Genomic DNA, 25,403 nt, shown 5'->3' with positions numbered 1-25,403 from the left:
GCTATGAACATTGGGGTACATGTGCTCCTATGCATCAGCATTTCTGTATCTCTTGGGTAAATCCCTAGCAGTGCTATTACTGGGTCATAAGGGAGTTCTATTGATAGTTTTTTGAGGAACCTCCACAATGTTTTCCAGAGCAGCTGCACCAGTTTACATTCCCACCAACAGTGTAGGAGGGTTGGGCGATGCTTTTTAAAAATAAGTGTAACAGGGGCACCTGGGTGGCTCAGTTGGTTGAGCGTCCGACTTTGGCTAAGGTCATGATCTCATGGTTCATGGGTTTGAGCCCCGCGTCGGGCTCTGTGCTGACAGTTCAGAGCCTGGAGCCTGCTTCGAATTCTGTGACTCTCTCTCTCTGTCCCTCTCCCCTGCTCAGGGGCTCTCACTCTCTCTCTCTCTCAAAAAGAAATAAACATTAAAAACAATAAATGTAACAGCTATTTTACTATACTAATTTTTAAAAGATATAGTCATCATTTATAGAATTATTTTTTAAACTATAAGAATATCCAAAGAAGAATGCTGTTTTTTACAAATGAATATTGGAAGGGCAAAATTGTGTCCTACTGGAAGGGATACAGTCAGCTGTGTGCTGGAGCTGGCTCCTATGGGCTGGTGAGAGCCAACTGTTAAACATGTAGGAAGTTTAGGAGCCAATCAATCATAAGCTTGAAATAGGTCATGTGGGAGTATTGACACCATGTAAGTCAATTAATGCTACAACTCATGCTGGTCTTTGGTTTGTTTTTTTGGCCCCCACAATCCCACACCCACCCCCGCCCAAAAGCTAGTTTACTAGCATAACACTGGGTATCACCTGTTACTCAAGTAGCTCATTTATTGCAGTGGTAAATTACTGATTAATTTGTTTTTCTGTATTGGCTGTTAGAATATTGCTCACAGAATAAATTTTATGGTGTTAGTCTTTTTATCAGGCCTTGCTTACAGAAAAAACTTTCAAGGGACAATTTGAAGATATATTCCTATTATAGTACAAAACGAACCACCAGTTTTTAAAATGTCATAACAGCTAAGGAATCTTAAAAGTACCTGTATACAAAAGTTATTCTAGAGGACATCGGGAAAACTATTTTGCGTTTGTGTAAAAGAGGGTCATTTCAAAGAAAAAAAAATCAACTGGGTATTTGAAACTAAAATTCACTTTACAGGTTTTGCCTGTATCAGGCTATTTCCTGAAGAGGACCATTTTGATATTCTTGCTTTGGAGAAGGCAGATAAAATAAGGATGGGAGGGAAGGAAATACCGGGTTTGGGAATTTATTGAAGTAAAAGAAGGAGATAAAACTGTTTTGACTTGCAGATGCCTCCTCTTTCATTTTATTAAATTAAGCCCCACCTCACTAAGCAAAAGTCAGTGTCTGCACCCCCACGAGCCAGTCCTGGGTGAGGGTCAGACAACAAAGCATCACCTTGAGCGGTGATGAAAAGCAGGCTGTTAGTCTAGTCAGCTTTGCTGTGATGGAGACGATGGACCTTCAGGGTTTCCTCTATAAGTCGTGTGGCTGCCTCTCAGTTAATGAAGAGCTTCCTGTGACAGAGGCAGCTACAGGCCAGGGTTTCACTTATAACTATGTGGGTAAAACCCTGGGCTGTTAGACCGGAGAAGCCAGTGCTCACAGAATGCTACTATAAAGAAACAAATAGCATAGACGCTGAATTATCTGTGGACTGAGCATGGTGGTAGCAGAAAGTCCCAGGAAGTTAAAGGGATGCCAACAGTGTCTACAGTTTAGTTGTTTTTTTTTTTAATTTTTGGTTTATTTATTTTGACAGAGACAGACTCCCAAGCAGGCTCCATGCTGTCAGTGCAGAGCCCAAAGCAGGGCTCAATCCCATGAACCATCAGATCATGATCTGAGCCAAGATCAAGAGTCGGATGCTTAACTGACTGACCCACCCAGGTGCCCCTAAAGTTTAGTTTTAACAGAGTGAAATAAAGGTGCTCATAACCAGTGAGGGCGGTCCCAACACCAGAATGACAGGATGAATACGTCACTGCCCTCCTCCTTCTGGATCACTCTATCCTCCTTACCTCTGTTTTTCTTCTCACCTAACTTAGGATATATTTATTTATCTGCCCCTCCCCGCCTCCTCACTACTCCCCGCCAGTAGAATGTCAGCAGACACCTGTTTGATTCACTGCTGTGTCCACAGCACCTAGAAAGCCTGACTTGTAGAGGCCCCCAGAACCCCCATTCTGGGGTGACATACAAACAGACGTGTTTAAATGTCACTTACTTGTTATAAACTGGAAACACCGACAAAACCTGCATAGGAAACAACTATATTAGAAAGACTATTAAAAAGGTAGGAGAAATACATGTAGAATATCTCTAGGAAGAATAAAACCACTTAACACCCTAGCGTGTCTTGCAGTCTACAGAGGTACAGACTTTGGAATCCTTTCTCCCTTTAAACAATGAACATATTATACAACTGTGTCTTTTTTTTAACTCACAGAAAAACTTAGGTGAAGATGGATACTTTTTAGCCTATGCAGACACAAGTTCACAAAACATCATCTTTTTTTTTTAAATTCATCTGGCTTGGGGCGCCTGGGTGGCTTAGTCGGTTAAGCCTCCGGCTTCGGCTCAGGTCAGATCTCACGTTCGTGGGTTCGAGCCCTGCGTCAGGCTCTGTGCTGACAGCTAGCTCAGAGCCTGGAGCCTGCTTCTGGTTCTGTGTCTCCTTCTCTCTCTGCCCCGCCCCCTCTCATGCTCTGTCTCTCTCTGTATCAAAAATAAATAAAACATTAAAAAAAATTTTTTTAATTCATCTGGCTTTTAAAAAATATTTTCAACCAGGTGAAACTGATTCCAACACTGCATCTATTGCATTTGCTGATTTCAGAGGAGGATTTTTTAAAATCACTATTAACAAAGACAACAAAGACTCACGGTAAAAGCTGGACCTCACGGTCCCTGGAAATTACCTGGAAGAGTGCCTCCAGGCTGAGGTTTGCCTGGCCGGTGGCATTCAGGGCCTTGATGGCAGGCGTTCTGTAAGGAGATTGGTCAAAGGTCACTTGGCCCTTCAGGTAACCCTGCATCCCAAAAGCTCCCCTAATGACAGGCTCAAGAGCAGGCCTGGCTGCATTATCTCCCTTTCACCAAAGCAGATTCTGGACCTCAAACATGCTTCCTGCCTAATTGCACACCACCGTGGTAAAAGTAACTCAACAGTCAGGTCTACTGGCACCATCTGCTCAAGGAAGCCAGGATGGTAAAATGTGTTACTTAAATGGTTGTCACCAAACACGTGGGGCAGTAAGCCAGGAGGAAATACCTAACTATCTGCTCTTTGGCGAGTTTTGAGATGTCAAGGGCCAAAGGAACCCCCTAGCTGGTTTACTTATTTCATTAAGGGGCATGTTTTCCTCCCAAAAAAGTCTTACATAGAAAACCACAAACCTCATTCTATCCTTTCCTTTTACACACGAGTACACAGAGGCTCAAGAGGCCACTCAGTGAGTCATTAACACAGCTGGGGATGGAACATAGGCCTTCTGACCCTGAGGCCAGGGCCAGTCTTACCTTCCAACACCCAACCAACTGCTAGGACCTTCCACTACACATGACACTCTCCCAGGCCAGCCAAGACATTGGTGAGGGGGCCTGGTCCACGTCCTGGGAGGGGACAGTGCCTGTAGTCCTCTCCAGTTCTTGTTATAAAGAGGGAACATTTGGGGCCACTGGGTGGCTTAGTCCCTTAAATGTCCCACTTTGGCTCAGGCCATGATTTAATGGTTCGTGAGTTCGAGCCCCACACTGGGCTCTCTGCTGTCAGCGTGGAGCCTGCTTGTGATCTCTGTACCTCCCCTTTCTGCCCCTCCCGTGCTCTCCTCAAAAGTAACAAACATTTTTTTTTTAAATAAAGGGCACATTCTCCCCACCCCAAGAAAACATTGTAAAGCAGAAAGTATACAGAGGCCTACCTTCGGTCATCTTTCTCAGGTGCTGGCTTCCAGTGGTCATAATTTGTCTCAACTCGGAACCACCTATAACAGAGCACATCATCTTGTCTTACCCAAGGTCACCTGGCACACAGCTGAAGAATAAATATATAAAAACAAAAAAAAAATACTGCTGGTGTCATCAATTAAAAAAATATTGGTACAAAATGAGTTCTCATTTTACTCACGCTCCGTTTAAAGGATCTAGAGGCCAAATGTCTGCGGGGCCATTTCTGTTCCTCGTGATGACCACTCCTTCCCGAGGGGACGTACCACCAACAATATAATAAACATCAGCGATCAGGGGTGTTTTGGCCAATTTATAAACAGCTGCTTCAAAGTCTTCCGACTCACTCAGCGTCTGAACAGAGACATTAGCACACATGACAGTTAGCTGCCACACCAACTGATGGACAAATGGGCCAAAGCACATTCTCCTGATATATGAAGCCATGGCTACCATCTTAAACTGCTCTGACTTCCTTCTCCTCCTGTCAGCAGGGCTGCTAAGATGTCATCTGTGGGGTGCCAACAGCAGCAGGATTGTCTCACAAATGGAAAGAACTGCTGACACATTCTAGGCCTGGCTCACCAAACATGGGCTGCTTGTTTTCTAGACAGGTCACATTCACAAAGGACTCCCCATGTCTCCTCATCCATTTGTTCTTTCGATAGGTACTTTATGAATACCTTCTATGTGTCAGGCACTTTGCTGGTGTGGGAACAGAGTAGTGAATATGACTGACCAAATCTTGTCACTCCAAACTTCCAAGATGACAGGAAAGTCAATGGGCAGTGATGACACAACATAAGGAGTGTCAACACAGGAGAAAGAGTTGCTACAAAAGCCATGGCAGGGGACCCAGCTTCCCCCAGAGCATCCAGGAAGTATCCCAGGAAGTTACTGTACAAGCTGAGGCCAAAGGGACAATGGAAGTCAGTCCAGTGGAAAGTCCAGTTGGGCAGCTCTAGCTTAATGGAAGAGTTGGCAAAGTCTTGGAGGTGAAGGACAAAATGCGACATCAGAGCAGGGAGCAGGTGTGCAGATACCACAACCCCCGGGGGTTCGTGAAGATTTCCAAAGGTCTGTGGCATGGACCGTTACGGGGATCACTTTCCATATCTTCTGCTTCCACAGTGCTCCTTGCTTAAGCTGATCTGCTCAAGAGCATCCTGTGGTTCGGAGCCTGCCCTTCCCACCTGCATCTTCAAATCACTCAACACTTTTGGAAAGTACGTTTTCTGCTCACCCATCCTGAATACTGCCAAGGTACTATGTCAGAGGTGGGGGTGGGGGCAAAGGTAAACAAAAGAACAATTCAAAATATTAGTGTCTGCAAAGGTGCCATCATTCAGCACCATGAGCCATCAAGCCATGGCTGGGCTCTGTGGACCTCTCCCAGCTATACACGCACTCCTGCTAGGGAGAGGTATTTAGGCTTGAACTGATTTTTCTGAACTCAGCAAAATTATAGTGAGGCAATGACAGAACATTGTCTTATGTCGCCTATACCTTCCCGTGACTATTATCAAATAATTTGTTGCCTCTAACAGACTCTTACGAGAAAAAAGCAAAAGAACATCAGTAAGAAATGCCAGCAGCAGTGGTGACTGACTTCATTCAGGTGGCAAAGTCAGTGTGAGACAGGTACTCTGTCTAGCTCAGGAAATGAAGGAAATGGGCACTGACTGCTAATGGGAAATGAAAATGTTCTAAAATTGATTGTAGAGATGGTTACACAACTCTGAGTGTACTAAAAACCAGCAAGTTGTATGCTTTAAATAGGTGAATTATCTGACATATGAATTGTATGGCATTGTACCTCAATTAAACATACATCTACCTTAAAACCCAGCAATTCTACTCTTAAGTACTTAACTGAAATGGACATACATGTTTACAAAAAGACTTGTACAAGAATTTCTATGGCAGGCTTACTCCCAATACTGGAAATAACCCAATGCCTATCAAAAGGCAAATGAATAAATTGTAGTATATTCATACAACTGAATCATCTTCAGCAATAGAAGAATCAGCTACTGACACAAACAACATAGATGAATTTGAAAAACATGAGGCTGAGTGAAACAAAGAGTCTGTACTCCAGGATTTCATTTCTATGCCTTCTAGAACAAGCAAACTTGTCTGTGGTGATAAAGTGGTTTCATTGAGAGAAGGGTCAGAGGAAGTTAGGAATTGGCTAGAATGGAGCAGGAGGGAAGTTTCCAAGGACTTGGAGATGTTCCGTGTCTTGTTTTGTTGGTGCCTAAGGGGATGGATAAATGAGTGTGTACAAACAGTCAAAACACATTGTACCAAACCCTTAAGGTCTGTGCATTTCACTGTATGTAAATTACATCTAAAACATTTAAAAATCATTTTGGTGTTTCAATTTCACCCGATAGATTTAAATTCTAGTTTTATTTTTATATGGCAACATTTACTATACACTGGAGTTTTTGCAGCTTTTTAATCTTATGATGAAAAGTTTTAGAGGTCATCTTAAAAATGTGTGAATGAGGGACGCCTGGGTGGGTCAGTTGGGTAAGCACTCGACTTCCACTCAGGTCATGATCTCATGGGTTCACAGGATCAAGCCCTGCATCAGGCTCGGTGCTGACAGCTCAGAGTCTGGACCCTGCTTCAGATTCTGTGTCCCCCTCTCTCGGTCCCTCTCCCGCTCACACTTTGCCTCTCTCTGTCTCTCAAAACTAAATAAATATTAAAAAAAATTTTTTTTAATGTGTGAAGGATGCATAGTTTGTCACCATCTTTAGGAAGTACCCAGGTAAGAGGCTGAGGAGCACTGCAAGTCCAGAGGGGCTCAGGTCATTTAGAGCAAGAGGAACAGGGCCAATAAGCTACAGCTGGGCAGGGCCAGATCCTTGCACCAAAATCACAATTTATATGTGGCCTGGAACTTTGCTGTCTAATAGGTCACATAAAGCAGTCTTTCTGTTATATGCAGAACTACTTTCTTAATGCCTTTGTTTTGCTAATTCTGATATCTGCAAATGGAGACTCTAAAAGGAGGACATATTGTTAAATGTCATCTCTTATCTCAATCAGCTATTTAGATAAAGCTACAGCTAAAACTGTTGCCTACAACAAAGATTCTCTCCTGGACTAAACTAGCTAGTCTCCTAAGACCTCTTCTTGATAAGCCCTTAACCTTGACCTATACTCTAACAGAGTTTTTTTTTCATGGTATTATTTTGGTTTTATTTTTTAATTACTATTATTATTTTTTAAATATATAGTTTACTGTCAAGTTAGTTAACATAAAGTGGATACAGTGTGCTCTTGGTTTTGGGGCTAGATTCCCATGATTCACTGTTTACATACAACACCCAGTGCTCATCCCAACAAGCACCCTCAAAGCTCATCACCCATTTCCCCTCTCCCCCCTACCCCAGCCCCATCAACCTTTAGTTTGTTTTCTGTATTTAAGAGTCTCCTATAGTTTGCCTCTCCCTCTGTTTGTAACTGTTTCCCCCTTCCCTTCTCCCATAGTCTTCTTTTCAGTTTCTCAAATTCTACATATGAATGAAAACATATGATTATTTTCTTTCTCTGACTTATTTCACTTAGCATAATACCCTCCAGTTCCATCCATGTTGTTTCAAATGGCAAGATTTCATTATTTTCCATTGCTGAGTAGTATTTCATTGTATATATAAAGCATATCTTCTTTATCCACTCATCAGAAAATTAACATAGTTTCTAATAGCTCAAGGCTACATCCCTAAGGTGACCCCAGTCCCTCTTATAGTGTTGCCTGAGAAAATAAGGCTGCCCAAAGAATTTACTGTTTGCTCCAGCCAACACGCATAAATGGGGCCCCTGTTTTCCAGTCTCTGCAGGATAGGAAGCTAACTTTGAAAAGCACCAGTTAGGAATCCCAGATAGGCTTCTCATGGACAACCCCTCTTTTCTACTTTTTGTATAATTTGTCATTTCTCTGACTCTACTGAGTCCCTGCTGACATCCCTCTCAATTCCCTCATTGTCCCTTTAAAACACCCAGTCACCTCTGTATAAGTCAAAGTTGAGTTCAGTTCACATTGGACACTTTTCCCTACTGCAGTAGTATAGTATACTGATTAAAATCTGTCCCTACCACTTATTTATTTCTTTTTATTGGGGTATAATTGACATATAACATTAAATTTTTTAATGTTTATTCATTTTTTGTAAGAGAGAGAGAGAGCACAAGTGGGAGAGGCAGAATGAGAGGGAGACATAGAATCTGAAGCAGGCTCCAGGCTCTGAGCTGTTAGCACAGAGCTGGACACGTGGCTCAAACCCATGAACCACGAGATCATGACCTGAGCTGAAGTCGGACACTTAACCAACTGAGCCACCCAGGCGCCCCCTGACATATAACATTATATTTGGTTTCAGGCATACGATGTAATGATTTATATATTGCAAAATTATCACGATAACTAACATCTGTCACTATACATAGTTACCAAAATTTTTTTCTTGAGTGAGGACTTATAAGATCTACCCTTAACAACTTCAAACTATACAATTATTAATTATAATCGCCATGCTGCAGGTTGCATGCCCATGATTTATTTTATAATTGGAAAGTTATAATATACAACTACTCCTTTACCTAGTGTCCAGTTCTGTTTATCTTTGACACTATCACAAAGGTTGATATGTGCTTTGTAATCTTTTTTATTTGCAAACTTTGCTTATTCTTTTTTAGGAGCTTTTCAAATGAAAACTAACATTGTTAAATGACACAGAACATCACAAGGCGAACACACAGGGGATGCAGTTAGGGTGTGGTGGGCTCAACAGTGGAAGTACTCACCGTGCGGATGAGCCAGCTGACCAAGGAGTGTCTCTGAAAAAGGGCAGCGATCACATTCTCCCACCACCAGCCTTTGGCTGCGAGTTGAAGGAACAGTAAGTATATATATGAATTGTTGCCCAAGTGCCTTATTTTAAAATTCCTTAAATCTTATTTCTTCCCCATAGTACATGCTGATGGAAGAGAAAAGTTGGTGGATAAGAGTGATTTTATTGGCATGTGGTTTTCAAAGATAAAGCCCAAATTTCATGGCACTCATTAAAATATGTAACATATATACATATATATATACATATATATATATACACACACACACATATATATGTATATCCAAGAATTTGGAAATGTTCTCTGTGTGTGTATGTGTGTGTATACAGGAATGTTCTGTATATATATATGTCTTATATATATATACCGTATACATATACCTTATATATATATAAAATCTTTCATGCCTAGAAACAATGATAATTATGTTAAAGGAAATAATTCTATTAATTATCCCAGGCAAAACAGAATTATGTAGCTATCAAGAGAAGTGGCTCAAGGGGTGCCTGGGTGGGTCAGCTGGTTAAGCATCCAACTTTGGCTCAGGTCATGATCTTCCGGTTCATGGGTTCGAGCCCTGCGTCGGGCTCTGTGCTGACAACTCAGAGCCTGAAGCCTGTCTTCCGATTCTGTGTCTCCCTCTCTCTCAAAAATAAATAAAAACTTTAAAAAAATAAACAAAAAAAGGAGAGAGAGAAGTGGCTCAATAAAGGAGAGGAAACTGAAGCCCAGACAGGGTTAGCACCTTGGTTGTGGTCACTGAGCTAGCAAGTGATCATGCCAAGTCAGAAACCGGGCAGGCTGGCTCTGGAGTCTGAGATCTGAATTGCCAGGAGGTTTGCAAAGCCTCGCCAACTTCTACGCCATTGGTTAGTCTCCTCCTATCCACACCCTTTCCCATTACGGCCCTCTCCGTAACATCCAGAAACCTAACTGAATATCTCACTTCTATTAACGAAGAGATGCTACCTTATTAGTCAGGTGTTTTAACTCAATCTTAGCAGAGGAAAATAGAACTACTTTTCATTAAAATGACAAAAAAAAAGTTTTGAAAAAGCAGTTTGACTTATTTAGTTAAACGTGCAAGTCACAGAATAACTCAGTTATTTTTAAACTGCTTGTACCTTAGGTTTAACCAATCCAGTTGTTAAACAATTTGAGTCACAAGATGATGGAAACAAAGCCCAGCTTTTAAATAAATGTACAGTTGTTTACAGTGATTCTGGGTAGAACCCTAGTAATTGTCATGCTGTGGTTTGAGTCCCACTGGTTGAGAACCTGTCTTACTCTTAATAAACCTTTGAGGAAATGCTGAAGAAACCCATCAGGATAAAGAACTAACTACTGTGTGTTGATATGGACTCAACCCGCATCTTCCTGTTAGAGACTTACATAAAAAGGTAAGAACAGACCTAACTGAAGGAAGCAACAATGTGAAGTCAATCGGGTTCGTCAGATGACCAACACTAAACTTTTTGTTTTTCTTAGCTCAGATGCAAGTTCCTGAGGACAGAGACATTAGTCTGTTGAACTCTTTGTTTCCCAGGGAACTGAATGAGGTCCCCTGAGCCTTGGGAAATGGCAGTATGGTCATATGACAAACAGAGCACCTGGATCAGGACCCAGGCAATCAGTTTTAGAAGCACCTCTGCCACTTACCAGCTGTCACTTCATGTCACAGCCTGTTTCTTCCCCCGCACAATGAATGGAGCTAATAATACCAGCGCTGCCTATCTAACAGGGTGGTTGTGAAGGTCTCTTGAGAAAGCGTGCAAGAAAATGCACAATGGATTATAAAGTGCTTTATGGATGCTGCCTGTACAACGCCAACACATACCCTCTGGATTACTGTGACAGCTTCCTAACAGTCTTCTACCTCCATGTTACCCAACACCATCCGGCCTCTAGAAAGCTAGCAGCCAAAGTGATAGTTAGAAATATAAACCAGATCTGTTTACTTTCTGGCCTAAAACCCTCCTAACGCTTCCATTACACTTAAAATCCAAGCTCTGGATCATGACCCTCACCATGGCCTCAGCCTTCACCTCTGCCTCTAATGTCTGTCCCCCATGCTGTAACTACACTACCCTCCCTTGTTTCTAGAATCCTCCAGGGATATTTTGTTTCTAGAATTCCCCTAGCACCTGGAGACCTGGCTCCTGGATCCCGTTACTCGTAATAACTGACCGGTCCTCTCCTTCGTTCTCCATTACATCTTCCTGTCTGGCTTGCTCTCTAGCACTTAGCACTCCCTGAAATCATCTTCATTGCTTATATGCACACTGTCCCTCTCCCCCGACTAGGACAGAAGTGACGGCTAGGTATAGTAGTAGGTGTTCGTCCATACCTTCAGGTGGGGGCACAAATAAAGCATACTCGGATAGAAATGACCAGGACTAGGGCTGCAAACGCTTGGGAATTTGTTTTGATTACCTCGTTCATCGCCAGAAACTGTAAACTTGTGTGGACTCTGACCAGTCCATAATCCTACATAGCCAATAAACGTCGTTCCCGTGAATGCAACCTGAAACCAATAGGTAAGGTATCATTTTGCCAATCCAACCAAATACACATTGAAATCCTGTTTTGTCTCACGCGTGGATTTTTTCGTAAAAGTTCCAACGTAATAAAATCTCTCAAAGAGAGATTTTACACCTTTCAGAAGGTGTAACCTTGGGGTTCCATGAATAGAAAACTGTGGATATGTGATCTTGAATGGGAAAAAAAGGCACAGCTTTATTTTCACCCATTTCTGAGATTTCACTTCTTCAGTTAGGGGTGCATGCCAACAAATCATGAGGCCCCAGCAGTGCCTAGGGTTCTTCCACCTGTAGACATTGCAAATATTTTCATCACATATAAAATGGTGTCATACCTATTTTGATATGATGTAATACATATTCTGAAATACCATTCATACTTATCACTACCCTGAAATGATGGCAGTTATTAGACACACTGCTAATATTTACTATTTAATGTGCTATGAAACATTTTTAAAATGGCTTTACATTTTAAAAAATATTAAAATGGCTATATTTCAATGTAACTGGTTTTCTTTTTAATTCATGCATTTTATTTTGTGTACTATAAGACATTCTGAGAGGGATCATAGCCTTCACCAAAGGGGATCATGCCCCCAAAAGACTGAGGAACTCCAATCCTGAAATGGCAAATGGGCTCCAATTAAAAACTTTTGTTGACTCAGGGCACCTGGGTAGCTCAGTTGGTTGGGTGTCCAACTCTTGATCTCAGCTCAAGTCATGATCTCATGGTTTGTGAGTTTAGGCCCTACACTGGACTCTACACTGACAGCCCAGAGCCTGCTTGGGATTCTCTCTTGCCCTCTTTCTCCACCCCTCCCTGGTTCTCTCTCTCTAAAAAAAATTTTTTACAGTTTTTTTTAATTAAAAAAATACAACTTGTGTTGATTATAAGAGATAAATATCATGCATCTTGTAAGCTCTGTGAGGTAAGGGGCAGTAAGTAAAAGTGTTAGTAATAATCATATTTAAATTTTAAATATTTTAGAAATGTATTTTATATGTATCTCTCACTTAATCCTTATGATTATCCCATGAGTTACTGGGATCACTCCCACTTTAAATTTAGGTAATGAGTTCCAAGACTGCAAGATACCACTGTACTATTATGGGAGAAAAATCAAACTCTAGCAGTTACTGCAGATACCAGATTTCATTTTTTAAATTTTATTTATTTATTTTCAGAAAGAGAGAGAGGGAGGGAGAGCATGCGTGAGCAGGGGAGGGGCAAGAGAGAGGGGGAGTGAGAGAATCCCAAGCAGGCTCCATGGGGGCCTGGCCCCCATGACTGTGCCATCATGATCTGAGCCCAAATCAAGAGTCAGACACCCAACCGAGCCCCCCAGCTGCCCTAAATTTCATTTTTAAAAGAGCTAGAATAGTGTCTATTCAATAAACATCAACTAGTATTTTTATATTTTGAGAAACAAACAGGGCTAGGTTAATATTTTTCCTTAGAAAGCTAAATCGTAAGGGGTGCCCAGAGGAGCATTTGACTCTTGATCCCAGGGTTGTGAGTTCAAGCCCCATGTTGGGTGTGGAGCCTACTTAAAAAAAAAAAAGAAAGGGGCACCTGGGTGGCTCAGTCGGTTGGGCCGACTTTGGCTCAGGTCATGATCCCACGTTTCATGGGTTTGGGCCCCACTTCGGGCTCTGTGTCAACAACTCAGAGCCTGGAGCCTGCTTTGGATTATGTCTCCCTCTCTCTCTCTCTGCCCCTCCCCAACTCATGCTATTTCTCTCTGTCTCAATAATAAATAAACATAAAAATAAATTAAAAAAAAGAAAGTTGAATCTTAAGTCTGTAATCTTTTTAACTATTTATTTCTACCTCATCTGGTTGTAAAAACAATTTATGGTGGCTAAATTACAAGGGAGAAATGCAGTGGCTTTATAAATGAACTTTTCCTGACTTATTGAGGGCTTTCCATGAATTCTCCCCATTTCCATTCATGGCAGTAAAAGGGGAGTAATCCTACCTCGTCACTAAAAACCTTTATAAAATGTAATTATATGAAGAAAAAAAGTATTTATACTGTCACTTCATTAACATGATACACTGACTCTCATATTAATGTCACTCTTGAAGGGCTAAGCAAATTAAAGTTTAAAAATCAAAATTACATTGTAGTTTCCAAAATATAACTATAAAAAGCCTAAGGTAAATTTGCAAGCTATTTTATCTTGCAGCTCTGACAAACTGTCTTTATTTCTAAATATCTGCACTTTCCAATTGTGTCTGCCAAGTCAGTTAACACAACAGACACTTAGCTGCAGTAAGAGACTCAAAATCGCAGTCTAAGTCTGAGATTTAGGGGAAGAAAGTTATTAGGAGGCCAAAGGTCTGGCTTTGGTCCAGCCTCTGCCACACCTTCTCCATGTGAGCAGGGCAAAGTCTGCAGAAGGCCCTGGCCTCTCATCAGGAAGATGAGGATGAAAATGTTGACTTGTGCCTGCTCAGAGGGTGGTGGTGAGGATCTAATAAGAAATGGTGTGTGAAAATGGTTGAGAAAATCTAATGAGAAATGGTATGTGAAAATGGTTTAAAAACGATGAACAGTTGGTTTTAAAATTATGGCTCAGTTGGTTAAGTGTCCCCCTTTGGCTCAGGTCATGATCTCATAGTTCATGAGTTAGAGCCCTGCTTCGGGCTCTCTGCTCTCAACACTGAGCCTGCTTCAGGTCCTCTGTCCTCCCACCTCTCTCTCTGCCCTTCTCCCTCCTCCCCCCTCAAAAATAAACATTTTTTTAAATAAACATTTTTAAAAATAAAAGTTATGAACAACAGATAAGAATAAGAAATTAATTCTTTTGTGGATAACCTGTTCTTAATTTAGCAAAACATTTTTCTGGCCATGAGTCCCTAGCAGAAAGATATTGCTCAAGTGTAAACTGACTTGGAAATCAAAACCTGAGCACTACGAGTCAAGACACCTGCAGGCTAGTTTTCATGGGAGCTGCAGGATACATAGGAACAAACAAAGCAGTAACAGGGTGAGTTCTAGTGGAAGCAGTTGGAATAATTTATTTTTGCTGCATTTATTCCTTTGTCTAACAGGAAGACTATTGCTCATTGTAGATAATGGAGAAAATCAGAAAGTAAGTCAATGAAAATAATTATTGTCCCATCATCCAGTAATAATTGCTAATATTTTAGGGGCACCTGGTAGATCAATTGGTTAAGTGTCCAACTCTTGATTTTGATTCAGGTCATGATGTTGCATTTTGTGAGTTTGAGCCCCGTATCAGGCTCTGCACTGACAATGTGCGGCCTGCTTGGGATTCTCTCTCTCCCTCTGCCCCTCTCCCACTCTCTCTCTCTCAAAATAAATAAATAAACCTTAAAAAAAAACATTTCAGCAGACTTAGAATTTAGTATGCATGTATATTCTGTCATTGTTACAACTTAAAAACATTTTTGAAGTAATTCCTCAGGTATAAATCAAATTGTCAACAGTGGTGAAGTTAAGGAATGAAATGAAAAAAATGAGAACCTTTTGCTTGAAGTATTTCTGTATTTTTTTTTAAGTTTATTTATTTATATATTTAGAGAGAGCACGCATGCGCACATGCAAGCTGGGTAGGGGCAGAGAGAGGGAGAGAGAATACCAAGCAGGCCCCACTCTGTCAGTGCAGAGCCTGACATAGGGCTCTGTGCTGACAGCATGAAATCAAGAGTTGGACCCTTAACCGACAGAGTCACCCAGGTGCCCCATTTTAACTTTGTATGAGAAAAAGGTTTTGTGTATAAAAGTAGAAGACGAAGTGAGTAATAAATGAGTCTGTAGTATTTGTGACTCAGCCCCTCAAGGCAAAAAACATATGAGAGATAGTCCTTGTCCTTAAACGGTGTCTCCTAAAGCCAAAATCTGGCTTTTGCATGTTCTATTCTGTTTCATGGCAATAACATGCTTTACCTACTCAAAGCACAGTGATTAAGGCTGTCTCTGTGGACAGTTAAACAGAAATGTGAAAATAGTATATATTAGGTTATTATTTTGATGATGAAAATAAAATGATCCAAATATAATTGTTAAAGATCATACTTACCAGAGTGATGTGGGTCAATCATACTTGTAGAGTGAAGGACCCTTTATTATTTGGCCACTATTATTTACCAAGCATTTATCACATGCTTTGCAGAGATTATTTCATGTGCCTTTTATAAATACCTCCATAAAATAATTATTAGCCTCTTTGAGCTGTGTAATCTGCAAAATGGGTCTAAATAATTTCCTATGTTCTCAAAAGAAGTGAAAGAAACAGAATTCAAACCCAGATTCAAATTCAGACTTCAAAGTTGGCTGCTTCATACCCACTGTATCACAGAGCCCCTCCCTATTCTAGAAGCAGTCTCAACATAGGAAAGCAAAGAAAGAGCTGCCTCAGCAGGGTAAATGGACAACGCTTCATGCCCCGATAGAGATTGATTTCCTGAAGGAAAACTGGTTGACCTCTTTAAGCAGATGCTCAATAATCATAAATGACCATTCTTCCTAGGAGCATAATTGACATAAACCTGTCACGGTTTTGTTTTTCCAAGAGTCCGATGTCTTTTGTATCTTTGTCTTTTCTTTTTTTAATGTTTATTTTATTTATTTATTTTTTTTTTGAGAGCGAGAGAGAGGGAGACAGAGCGCAAGCAGGGGAGGGCCAGAAGAGGGAGACACAGAATTCAAAGCGGGCTCCAGGTTCTGAGCTGTCAGCACAGGACCAGATATGGGCCTTGAACTCTGCACAGCGAGATCATAACCTGAGAAGTTGGACACTTAACAGACTGAGCCACCCAGGTAATCCTGATGTCTTTTGTATCTTACACTGGTAACACACTTAAGCAGCAGGCCATCCTAATGATTGCTAACTTTGGTTAGCAAGTGTCTCTGACTTCTGAGTCTGAATATTATGCTGTACAAACTATACCTGACCATTCTTTAAGAATTGCACATCCACAGTCAATTTGCGTAAAAAATTCCCAAATGCATAATCCAGATTACGTCCATGATAAATGTGGCCTTTGGAATCTTGAGCCACAATACTGGTGCAGAATCTAAAAAGACAGAAAAGTACAATATGAATGAATGAGAAAAATAAGACAAAGGAAAATGAATTTTTCACTAAAAAATAAATCCTTAAAGTAAAACAGTTTTTCTTTTTATAATAGATACATATGATATATGATTCTTATAAAACAATATGGATTCACAATTCAAGATGAAAAGCACCACTTGGCACAATTCATCAGTGTTCATCTGGTGTTACTAGACCTTTACCCTCAGCACAAATGCCACTGAAAACATATTGAAGGAGAATTTCATCCTAAATCTAAATCTGAAACTCACTCACTCTGGGCTCAGCTAGACCTCTGAACTTCACTTATTCCTCTGCTTGGCAGTATGTGGTCTACTTAACATACCATTCAAAGCTAGTTCAATTCTCTTCTATGAATTTCTCAGAGCAAGTACAATGGTACTTAAGTCATACTGTGGTTGGCACTTTCCCTGTCCCCTAAGGACAGAGCTAATAAGAGAAAAGGATCCTTTAAGAACTCCCTGCCAGAAAGAAGTATTCTGAGGAAAAGAGGAAGAGTTTGTTAAGGTATCTAAATGTCTGGTTCCTCTGAAAACATGTAATGTAACTTTCATTACATACAATGGAAAAATTCTTACACACAGCATGCCCAGTTCTGGGAAAAGATATGTATATCCATACAAACAAAACCGAGAGGAAGTAAGTATTCTGAAGGCTGTTGCTCATTGCTAAGTAACAGGATTGTGGTTAATTTTCTGTATATTTTTCTGCATGTACTAATTTTCTATATTGATTCCATATACTTTTTATAATAGAAGAAAATAAATGTTATTTAATTTTTGTTTGCTTAAAAAAGGAAGTTTGGGGGACACCTAGGTGGCTCAGTTGGTTAAGTGTCCGACTGTGACTCGGGTTATGATCCTGTAGTTCATGGGTTCGAGCACCATGTCCAGCTCTGTGCTGACAGCTCAGAGCCTGGAGCCTGCTTTGGATTCTGTGTTTCCCTCTCTCTGTGCCTCTCTCCCAGTTATGTGCTCTCTCTCTCTTCCTCAAAAATAAACATTTCCATAACAAAAATTATGGGGAGCCTGGTTGACTCAGTTGGTTGGGCGTCTGACTTCGGCCCAGGTCACGATCTTGTGGTTCACAAGTTTGAGCCCAACATCGGGCTCTGTGCTGACAGGCCAGAGCCTGGAGCCTGCTTCAGATTCTGTGTCTTCCTCTCTCTCTGTCCCTCCCCAGCTTACCCTCTGTCTTTTTCTCTCTCTCAAATAAATAAGGTAAAATAAAAAAATAAAATAAAATAACCCCAAATTTGTCTCATTGTGCTTCCTTAAAAAGGGAGGCATTCAGTGCTTCTTAACCTAATCTTCCTAGGCATTCAGGGAAGATGCCAGAGGACAGTAAAGCTGGGTTATCCCAAGAACACACTCCGCCAACCACCACCCATCATCTTTTGGCAGTCAAAAGCTATTATGTATCTTGCTAGATAAGGCTGATCTGTCTGCAAAACAGTAAATCCTGAAGACAGAAACCAGGTCAATTCCAGGACCTACTATGGAGCCAGTAAAGATTTAAGATTCTCCCTGCACTCTGCCTGGGAATAACCACACACTCTTAAGTGTTTTCACTTCTGTGTGCCATTTTATCATACCCCCTCTGCATACCATATACTGGATCTCCCTCTTAGCCAGAACAGTGTTCCCTGTGACCCCAACTCTGGAGGGCCCAGCCTCTGAAAGAGGAGTCAGGATCTCTAACCATGACAAACATGGAGGGATAAAGCAGAGGGTCAAATGAGCACTGGGATGAATGACCCCCTGCATTATAAGGCTGCAGGGTCTCTTGGTTAGATAGCCTGGATGAGAGTGGGGTTAGTTCTAAAAATTTCCTGTTAAAGTACATGTTGAGCAGAACTTGGAAAGTAGAGTAATACTGGACTGATGGAGGGAAGAAACGGGGGCTTCAGGTCGAGGAAAAGTTCAGTGTTGATTCAGAGAAGCAGCAGCCCTCCCTAAGCCCATGATCTGTTTGTTGCTCAGATTTATCCAGAGAGGCAAAGAGGAACTACTGGAGGTTTCAGGGCAGCCCAGTCACCACCCTGTTTTTATCACTCTGGAAATATGTCTCCTCCCGCCCGATGTGGCAGGAGTCCCTGGTGAATCCCAGTTAACCCACGCTAGCGTGCGACACTCACGCGCTGTACTCGTAAACCAGGTTGAGAAGCAGGCAGTCGACCAGGTTGCGGTTCAGGACCTCGCAAATGCCCCGGATCTCGCAGACGAAGGGCTGGGGCAGGAGGCGAGCCAGCTCCTGGACCTCTTTTCCAAGCAACGTGTGGACCCACTTGGGGACCCTATTCCTAAAAACGAAGAACCAGGAGGGTGTTTGACCTGTTCACAGGCCGAGGGGGTTGAGTCTGTGTGTGTATGGGTGGTGGGTGCTTCCTAAAGCACTTATCCTTAGGGGTGGTGAGTGCTAGGTCCCTCTCTTTCCCAGAGGGTCCCAAAGGGTCCGCATTACCCAATCCGCAACATACCTGAGGGAAAAAGAAAACCCGGAAAGGGAGATAGGGCGAGCGAGGGTGGTTCCCAAAGGGGCGGACTTGGGGGACTCGCGAGGCCTGAAAGGAGGGTGTGGGCTGCGTTCTCTAGTTTGAATTGAGCAGGCGGGTGACAACCTGCGCGCCACCCTAATCCAGAACGGCTGAGGAAGGGCGTGCCACTGGTGACACCGAACTTGAAAGTCAAACCAGTCGTTCCGATCGTCCCCAAGCCCGACGTCTCCCAGAACAGCAGCAAACGCCAGTTCTGGTCCCCGCTGCCCTTGCACGCTTCTGAGGCCACTGAGGAGGCTGGGGTAGAGGGCAAGACGGTCACGGAGGGGAGGGGAAGAGCGGCTCGGTTTACAGCCTACTGGGCAGCGCGCGTGTGGGCTTGCGACACGCGGACTCGGGCCGCAGGTAGTGTCCCGGGGATCCCGCCCGCGCCCGCGCCCGCGCCCGCCCTCACCCGAGGATGTGCGCCATCGCGGCGCGCACCAAGTCCAGGTCGAAGTGCTGCAGCACCGGCAGCCAGCGCAGTTCGGGCGCCGCGTCCAGGCTCACGTTGAAGAGCGGCGGGACTGGGGGCGAGGCGGCCGTCAGCACCCCGACCCCGGCCAAAAGTACCAGCAGCTCCCGCCCCGGGCGCTCCCCCAGGCCCGCGGCTCGCATTGCTCGGGCTCCAGCGGGCGCAACTGTACCTCTGCGTCCCGGACGCCCGGGGAGGAGGTGGAGGAGGAGGAACCGGGGCGGTGCCGAGAGCGATGGAGGCGGAGTCCGCGGGCGGCCAGGCCTTCCCGGTCCCTCCCGACCGCGAGCTGCAAAAGAGCTGTGGGCTCCCCCTAGCTTCCGCGCTTCCGGCCCCAATTCTTCCAGCCGCGCCCCGGAATCTCCCCCCCCCCGCCCCCCAGCCCTCTGCCGGCTGGGCGCCACAGGCTGCCGGCTGCCGGCTTCTCACCCCACTCCCCCCCGCATCCCACCCACGCGGGCCCAGGGAGTGTAAAGTCCAGTCTGGAAGGGATTTAAGATGATTTTCAGTAGTGAAGAGCTAGCAGGAAATCCTGCGGTTGTAAAGAGGGATCTATCCCTCCTTCTCCACCTCGTTTGCTTATATTTAAATTCTTCAAAAGTTTATCTGGATTTAACAAAGGGTAGGAGAATTATTTTCTGTTCAACACTCCCACGTCTTTTCAGTTAAAAACAAAAAGGTTAAAGTCCGTAAACATGTGCCAAATGTTTTTGCTGACTCTATGTCATTTATCCATAAAAACAAGACTATGAAAGGTTCTACTAACTCATCCACATTTTCCTGATGAGGAATGTGAGGCTTGGAGAGGTTAAGTAATTTTTCCAGCTGTTACAGCACTGGTGGACCTCCACTCTCAGCCAAGCTGTCAGGGTCCAAACTTCATACCTTTATAATCATTAATCTCACCTCTCTATTCCCAATTATCTGTAAGACAGAAACCTTGTCTTCTGAAAATCACCTGACTCAGCAAGCCTGGGGCATTATTATTAATTTTTTTTTATTTTAATGTTTTTATTTATTTTTGAAAGAGAGACAGAGTGCCAGCAGGGGAGGGGCAGAGAGAGATAGAGACACAGAATCTGAAGCAGCCACAGAACCCCACAGAGGGCTCAAACCCACCAGCTGTGAGATCATGACCCATGATCATGAACGGAAGTCAGATGCTTAACCCACTGAGCCACCCAGGCGCCCTCTCAACTTCCTGTCACTTTAAGGTTGATATTAGAAAGATAAAAATTAAAAAATAATAAGACTTGTAGGGGTGCCTAGGTGGCTCAGTGGGTTAAGCATTGACTCTTTGATTTCTGCCTGGGGTCATGGGATCCAGTCCTGAGTCTGGTTCTGCTCTGATGTGGGGCTTGCTTGGGATTCTCTCTCCCTCTCAAAATAAACATATTTACCCTCTCTTTTTTGCTGCGTCTGTGCCGTGCAGATTCCAGAGATGGTGCACACTGATTTCATGCTTTATCTATGGATCAGAACCCACTATTTAAAAAATACTTCTATGGAGAACGAATGAAGGTAAATGATTGTATCAAAAATATGAAGTATGAGGTTTTTTTTATAGCTGGCATCTCCTTTTCTTCAGTCTAAAAGCAGTGTGGTAGTTTTCAAAAATAGCCACATATTCTATAGGACTCCTCCCTTCCCATGGTGAACTCCTGGACTGTGGGCTATACTTAATGACTTGTTTCTAATGAATACAGTACAGCTTTAGTTGATGGTGTCTGACTTCCAAAACTAGATCACAAAACACACTGCTGCCCCTCCTTGCACTGTTAGATTGCTCATTTTGCAGGAAGTCAGCTGTCACTCCCTGAGAACACTAAAGAAATGCTGTGAGAAGCTTCCTACCTTGAGGAACTGAGACTTTTACCAAGAGCCAGAGAGGAACTGAGTTTTCTTGCTAATAATCATGAAAGCACTGTCTTGAAAGTGGTTCCTCCCTCTAGCCCCCAGCTAAGCCACCCCCAAATTCCTAATCCACAGAAACTATGGAACAATGTTCATTGCTTTGGCCAGTAAGTTTTGTGATAAATTGTTATGCAGCAGGAGATAACTGATACACAGCTGGGTCACACAAGTAGAATGCCTCCACCCTAATAGGCCTGGCTTTGGAAGTGAGCAGTAGGTGGAAGCCGGAAGGACTTGGAGCAGTGTTAATGTACACCTAAAGTTCTAGCTTGAAGGCTAGACTGCCAGTAGTAACTTCCGGGCAGCTGAGGAACATGTTATTGGCAACTAGAGAAAAGTGGTTGTTATACAGTGGCTGAACATTTAACAACACCGTCGCCTACAGTGGTGTGGAAGGTAGAAAATGGAACTAAAGAACTGAGTAACCTTGCTAGGTTTCCAGTTGAAATGTTGGAGTTGCCACCTACCTTCTTCTTGCTGGCTATAGTAAAATGTGAGAGGAGAGACGCTAGAAGAACTGCTACAAGGGATCTGGCAAAATGGTGCAGCCACTCTGGCAGTTTCTTACCAAACGAAACTCCTACCATCTGACCCAGCATTTGCTCTCCTAGGTATTTATCCAAAGGAGCTGAAAACATGTCCATATAAAAACATGCATATAGATGCTTACAGCAGCTTATTCATAATTGCCTAAACCTAGAAGCAATCAAGAGGTCCTTCAGTAGGTAAATGGATAAACTGTGGTATACCTAGAAAATGAATATTAGCAATAAAAAGAAATGAACTATCCAAACCATGAAAAAACATGGAGGAAACAAAAATACCTATTATTAAATGAAAGAAGCCAATCTAAAAATGATGTATACTGTTATGACTCCAGCTCTATGATGTTTTGGAAAAGGCAAACTCTAATAAAAAAGATCAGTGGTTGCCAGGGTGATGAAGAAGGGGAAGAATAGGCAGAGATAATTTGGGGGAGCAGTGAGACTACCCTGTATAATACTATAATGGTGGACAAATATCATACATCTGCTCAAACCCACAGAATATATAAAACTAAGAGTAAAACCTCATGTATACTATGACTTGTGGGGATAATGATGCAGGTTCATTAATTGTAATTAATGTATAACTCTGGTGTTCTGTTTTGTTATGAACCTAAAACTGCTCTTAAAAATGGCCTATTTTAAAAAAAGGATCCAGAGAGTCCCTCAGTGGGTTAAGCATTGGACTTCAGCTCAGGTCTTGATCTCACTGTTCGTGAGTTCAAGCCCTGCATTAGGTGAGCTCAAGCCCCACTTCTCTCTCTCTGCTCTTTGTTTCCTCTCTGCCCCCTTGCTCACTTGTGTCCTCTCTCAAAGGAAAAAAATGGTGCTGGAACAACTAGATAATCACACGCAAAAAGAAAAAAAAAAGAAAAAGGATCTAGGACTGGTTTTGAAAATCCCCAGACCCAAGGTATATATGGGAACTTAGTTTATCACAAAGATGGCACTATCTGTGGAGACATGTGTAACGTAAGTAACTGACAAAGCATTGATATCCAGAATATATAAAAATTACCTACAAATCAATAATAAAAAACCCAAAACGTGGGGCACCTGGGTTGCTCAGTTGGTTAAGCATCTGACTTCGGATCAGGTCAGGATCTCATGGTTCATGGGTTCGAGCCCCAAGTTGGGCTCTGTGCTGACAGCTCAGAGCCTGGAGCCTACTTCAGATTCTGTGTCTTCCTTTCTCTCTGCTCCTGCCCTGCTTGCTCTCTCTCTCTCAAAAATAAACAAACATTAATTTAAAAAACCCTGAAAGGCTATAAAAAAGAACCAAATGCAAAAATCTATGTGAAACAATCTCAACCTCTCTGGTAATCACTGAAATCCAAATTAAAATAATACCATTTTATAAATAACACAGTATTTTCTCTTGGACTTTTATTATTCATTTTCTTATATGTGTAGTTTGACTATGCTATACTTTTGTATTTTGTTTCTTTATATATAATAAGCATTTCCTATTATAAACATTTTTATGGCTCCAAAATATTTCATCATGTGGATAAATCACAATTTAATCATTTCCACAGAGATTGGATCGACAAAACAATGACACAGGATTTGCAGGATAAGGTTACCATATAAGTAGTGCCATATACAAACATATGGTATTTAAATGGCACAGAGTTAGCATTGCCTTGTACTTACTGACATTTCTATTTTTTAACTTCATTTATTTATTTAGAGACAGAGAGCCTGATATGGAGCTTGAGCTCATGAATGGTGAGATCATGACCTGAGCTGAAGTCTGACACTCAACTGACTGAGCCCCCCAGGTACCCCCATCTACAGTTTTAAGTAAGTACTGACTAAAGGCTATATAAGAGAGAAAAGTTTATTTCCTTATAAAAGAGAAAAATCTCCATGTCAGTGCATTACTTTTCTATTCATTTTCAAGATCTTTAAAAAATCTCATAATGGGGCACCTGGGTGGTTCAGTTGGTTAAGCATCTGACTTCGGCCCAGGTCATGATCTCGCAGTTTGTGAGTTCTAGCCCCATGTCAGGCTCTGTGATGACAGCTCAGAGCCTGGAGCCTGCTTTGGATTCTGTGTCTCCAACTCTCTCTGCCCCTCCCATACTGATGCTCAGTCTTCTCTCTGTTTCCCAATAATAAATAAACATTAAAAATTTTTTTTAAATTTCATTAAAAAAATCTCATAAAATACATTCTAAAAAATAAACAATAATTTTTAGTTTTATTTTAATGAAATGAAAGAATGTCACTTGGTAGAACTTTATTATCCTTGGTAACATTTTAAATATGCTTATCTAAAATAGTTTGAAGAACAGAATATTCTAATTAATATTCTAATTGAGTTAGAATCAAATATGTGACACTTAAGTAGCTATAAATTTTAAAAGAATCATAGTATGATGAAATGAAAACAAAATTTATATTAACTATACCACTAAGAAATCATACCACCTTTTAAACTATAACATTTCCTTTATTATTCAGGAATGTATTTCCTACTGTTTTCCTGTTCATCATAAACAGTTTGTTAGCAAATAGCCTTTCACCCTCCTGCCCACTGAACCTTCCCCTTTTCAGGATGTCATGCCTTTTTTTTTTTTTGAGAATTCCATAAGCAGCTTACATTATATAGTCATTTTGTAAGCCTATTTCCTTAATTGGGTCAAAGGTTTCTATACAGCACATGGTGTTTGCCACCTGCATCTCAAGCATTGTTTACATTTTTTATATTTCAAACCCCCCCCCAAAATGAAAGGTAAAATAAATACTAGTAGCAACTGTAATTGTTTCAAGATTATGCAAAAAATAAAGATAAGAAAGTAATATCTAATCTTTCATGGAAAATTTACTCAATGTTTATTTTGTGGCAAATAAGTGCTAAGTACTTATAACATTCTCAAAACAATGAGGTAGGTGGTATTATATTTACAGAGAAAACTGACAGTGAATAAGTCACATATTCAAATACTTGCACCTAACATATGCCTTTTGTGGAACTTGCTGGGATCACATGCAAAATATATCAGCATTCTAGATTTATATATCATTATAAATAGCATTATACACACACACACACACACACACACACACACACACACACAAAATGAGCTTGGAAATGGGAGTTCATCCCTGAAATGGATCCATTCTTAGCATTGACAAAATCTGACACTGAAAAGTTGAAGCTTAGACTCTGATGACGTCTTCAAGGTCAAAATGACCCTGAAAGTTCACTCTGCCTTTGTGGACAGCATCCAACCTTGTGAGAACCTGGTCTTCAGGTTCACAGAAAATATTCTCAGGATAAAGATTTATAAAATAATAAAAGGAATATGATAGAATTAAGATACTTTGGGATTAAAGAATAAGACTGTCACCTTTTTTTTTTTAAGGTTTATTTTTGAGAGAGACAGAGCATGAGTGCGGGAGAACAGGGAAAGGGAGACACAGAATGCGAAGCAGGCTCCA

The 25,403-nt window shown here is 41.9% G+C and overlaps 2 protein-coding genes across 5 annotated transcripts in view; both read right to left on the bottom strand.

Annotated features, from left to right (window-relative positions):
• PPEF2 (protein phosphatase with EF-hand domain 2) overlaps positions 1–2,287 on the bottom strand; it is a 53,386-nt gene extending 51,099 nt beyond the window's left edge. Inside the window, exon 1 of the mRNA XM_029944772.1 lies at positions 2,263–2,287. The gene's annotated coding sequence lies outside the window, so the exon portion shown is untranslated. The remainder of the gene's footprint in view (positions 1–2,262) is intronic.
• The window catches only part of NAAA (N-acylethanolamine acid amidase), a 41,135-nt gene extending 21,416 nt beyond the window's left edge, over positions 1–19,719 (bottom strand). For 2 of the 4 annotated variants that reach the window (XM_029944797.1, XM_029944790.1), the window contains exons 1-9: positions 19,435–19,717; positions 18,621–18,785; positions 16,316–16,442; positions 11,286–11,376; positions 8,805–8,881; positions 4,165–4,337; positions 3,959–4,021; positions 2,957–3,023; positions 2,263–2,291 (exon numbers count right to left, since the gene is read on the bottom strand). In XM_029944797.1, coding sequence (XP_029800657.1) covers positions 2,263–2,291; positions 2,957–3,023; positions 3,959–4,021; positions 4,165–4,337; positions 8,805–8,881; positions 11,286–11,376; positions 16,316–16,442; positions 18,621–18,785; positions 19,435–19,637 — 995 coding nt within the window. In that variant the 5' untranslated portion in view covers positions 19,638–19,717. Of the gene's footprint in view, positions 1–846; positions 1,553–2,262; positions 2,292–2,956; positions 3,024–3,958; positions 4,022–4,164; positions 4,338–8,804; positions 8,882–11,285; positions 11,377–16,315; positions 16,443–18,620; positions 18,786–19,434 lie in introns of those variants that run through there. The other 2 variants (XM_029944804.1, XM_029944782.1) reach the window with 2 other exon arrangements.
• Positions 19,720–25,403: the final 5,684 nt, after the last annotated feature.

This window comes from Suricata suricatta, chromosome 1 (assembly GCF_006229205.1).
Source record: "Suricata suricatta isolate VVHF042 chromosome 1, meerkat_22Aug2017_6uvM2_HiC, whole genome shotgun sequence".
Classification (NCBI taxonomy): Eukaryota; Metazoa; Chordata; class Mammalia; order Carnivora; family Herpestidae; genus Suricata; species Suricata suricatta.
Note: the sequence above shows the minus strand (reverse complement) of the source record. Positions and strands in the feature narration are given on the sequence as shown.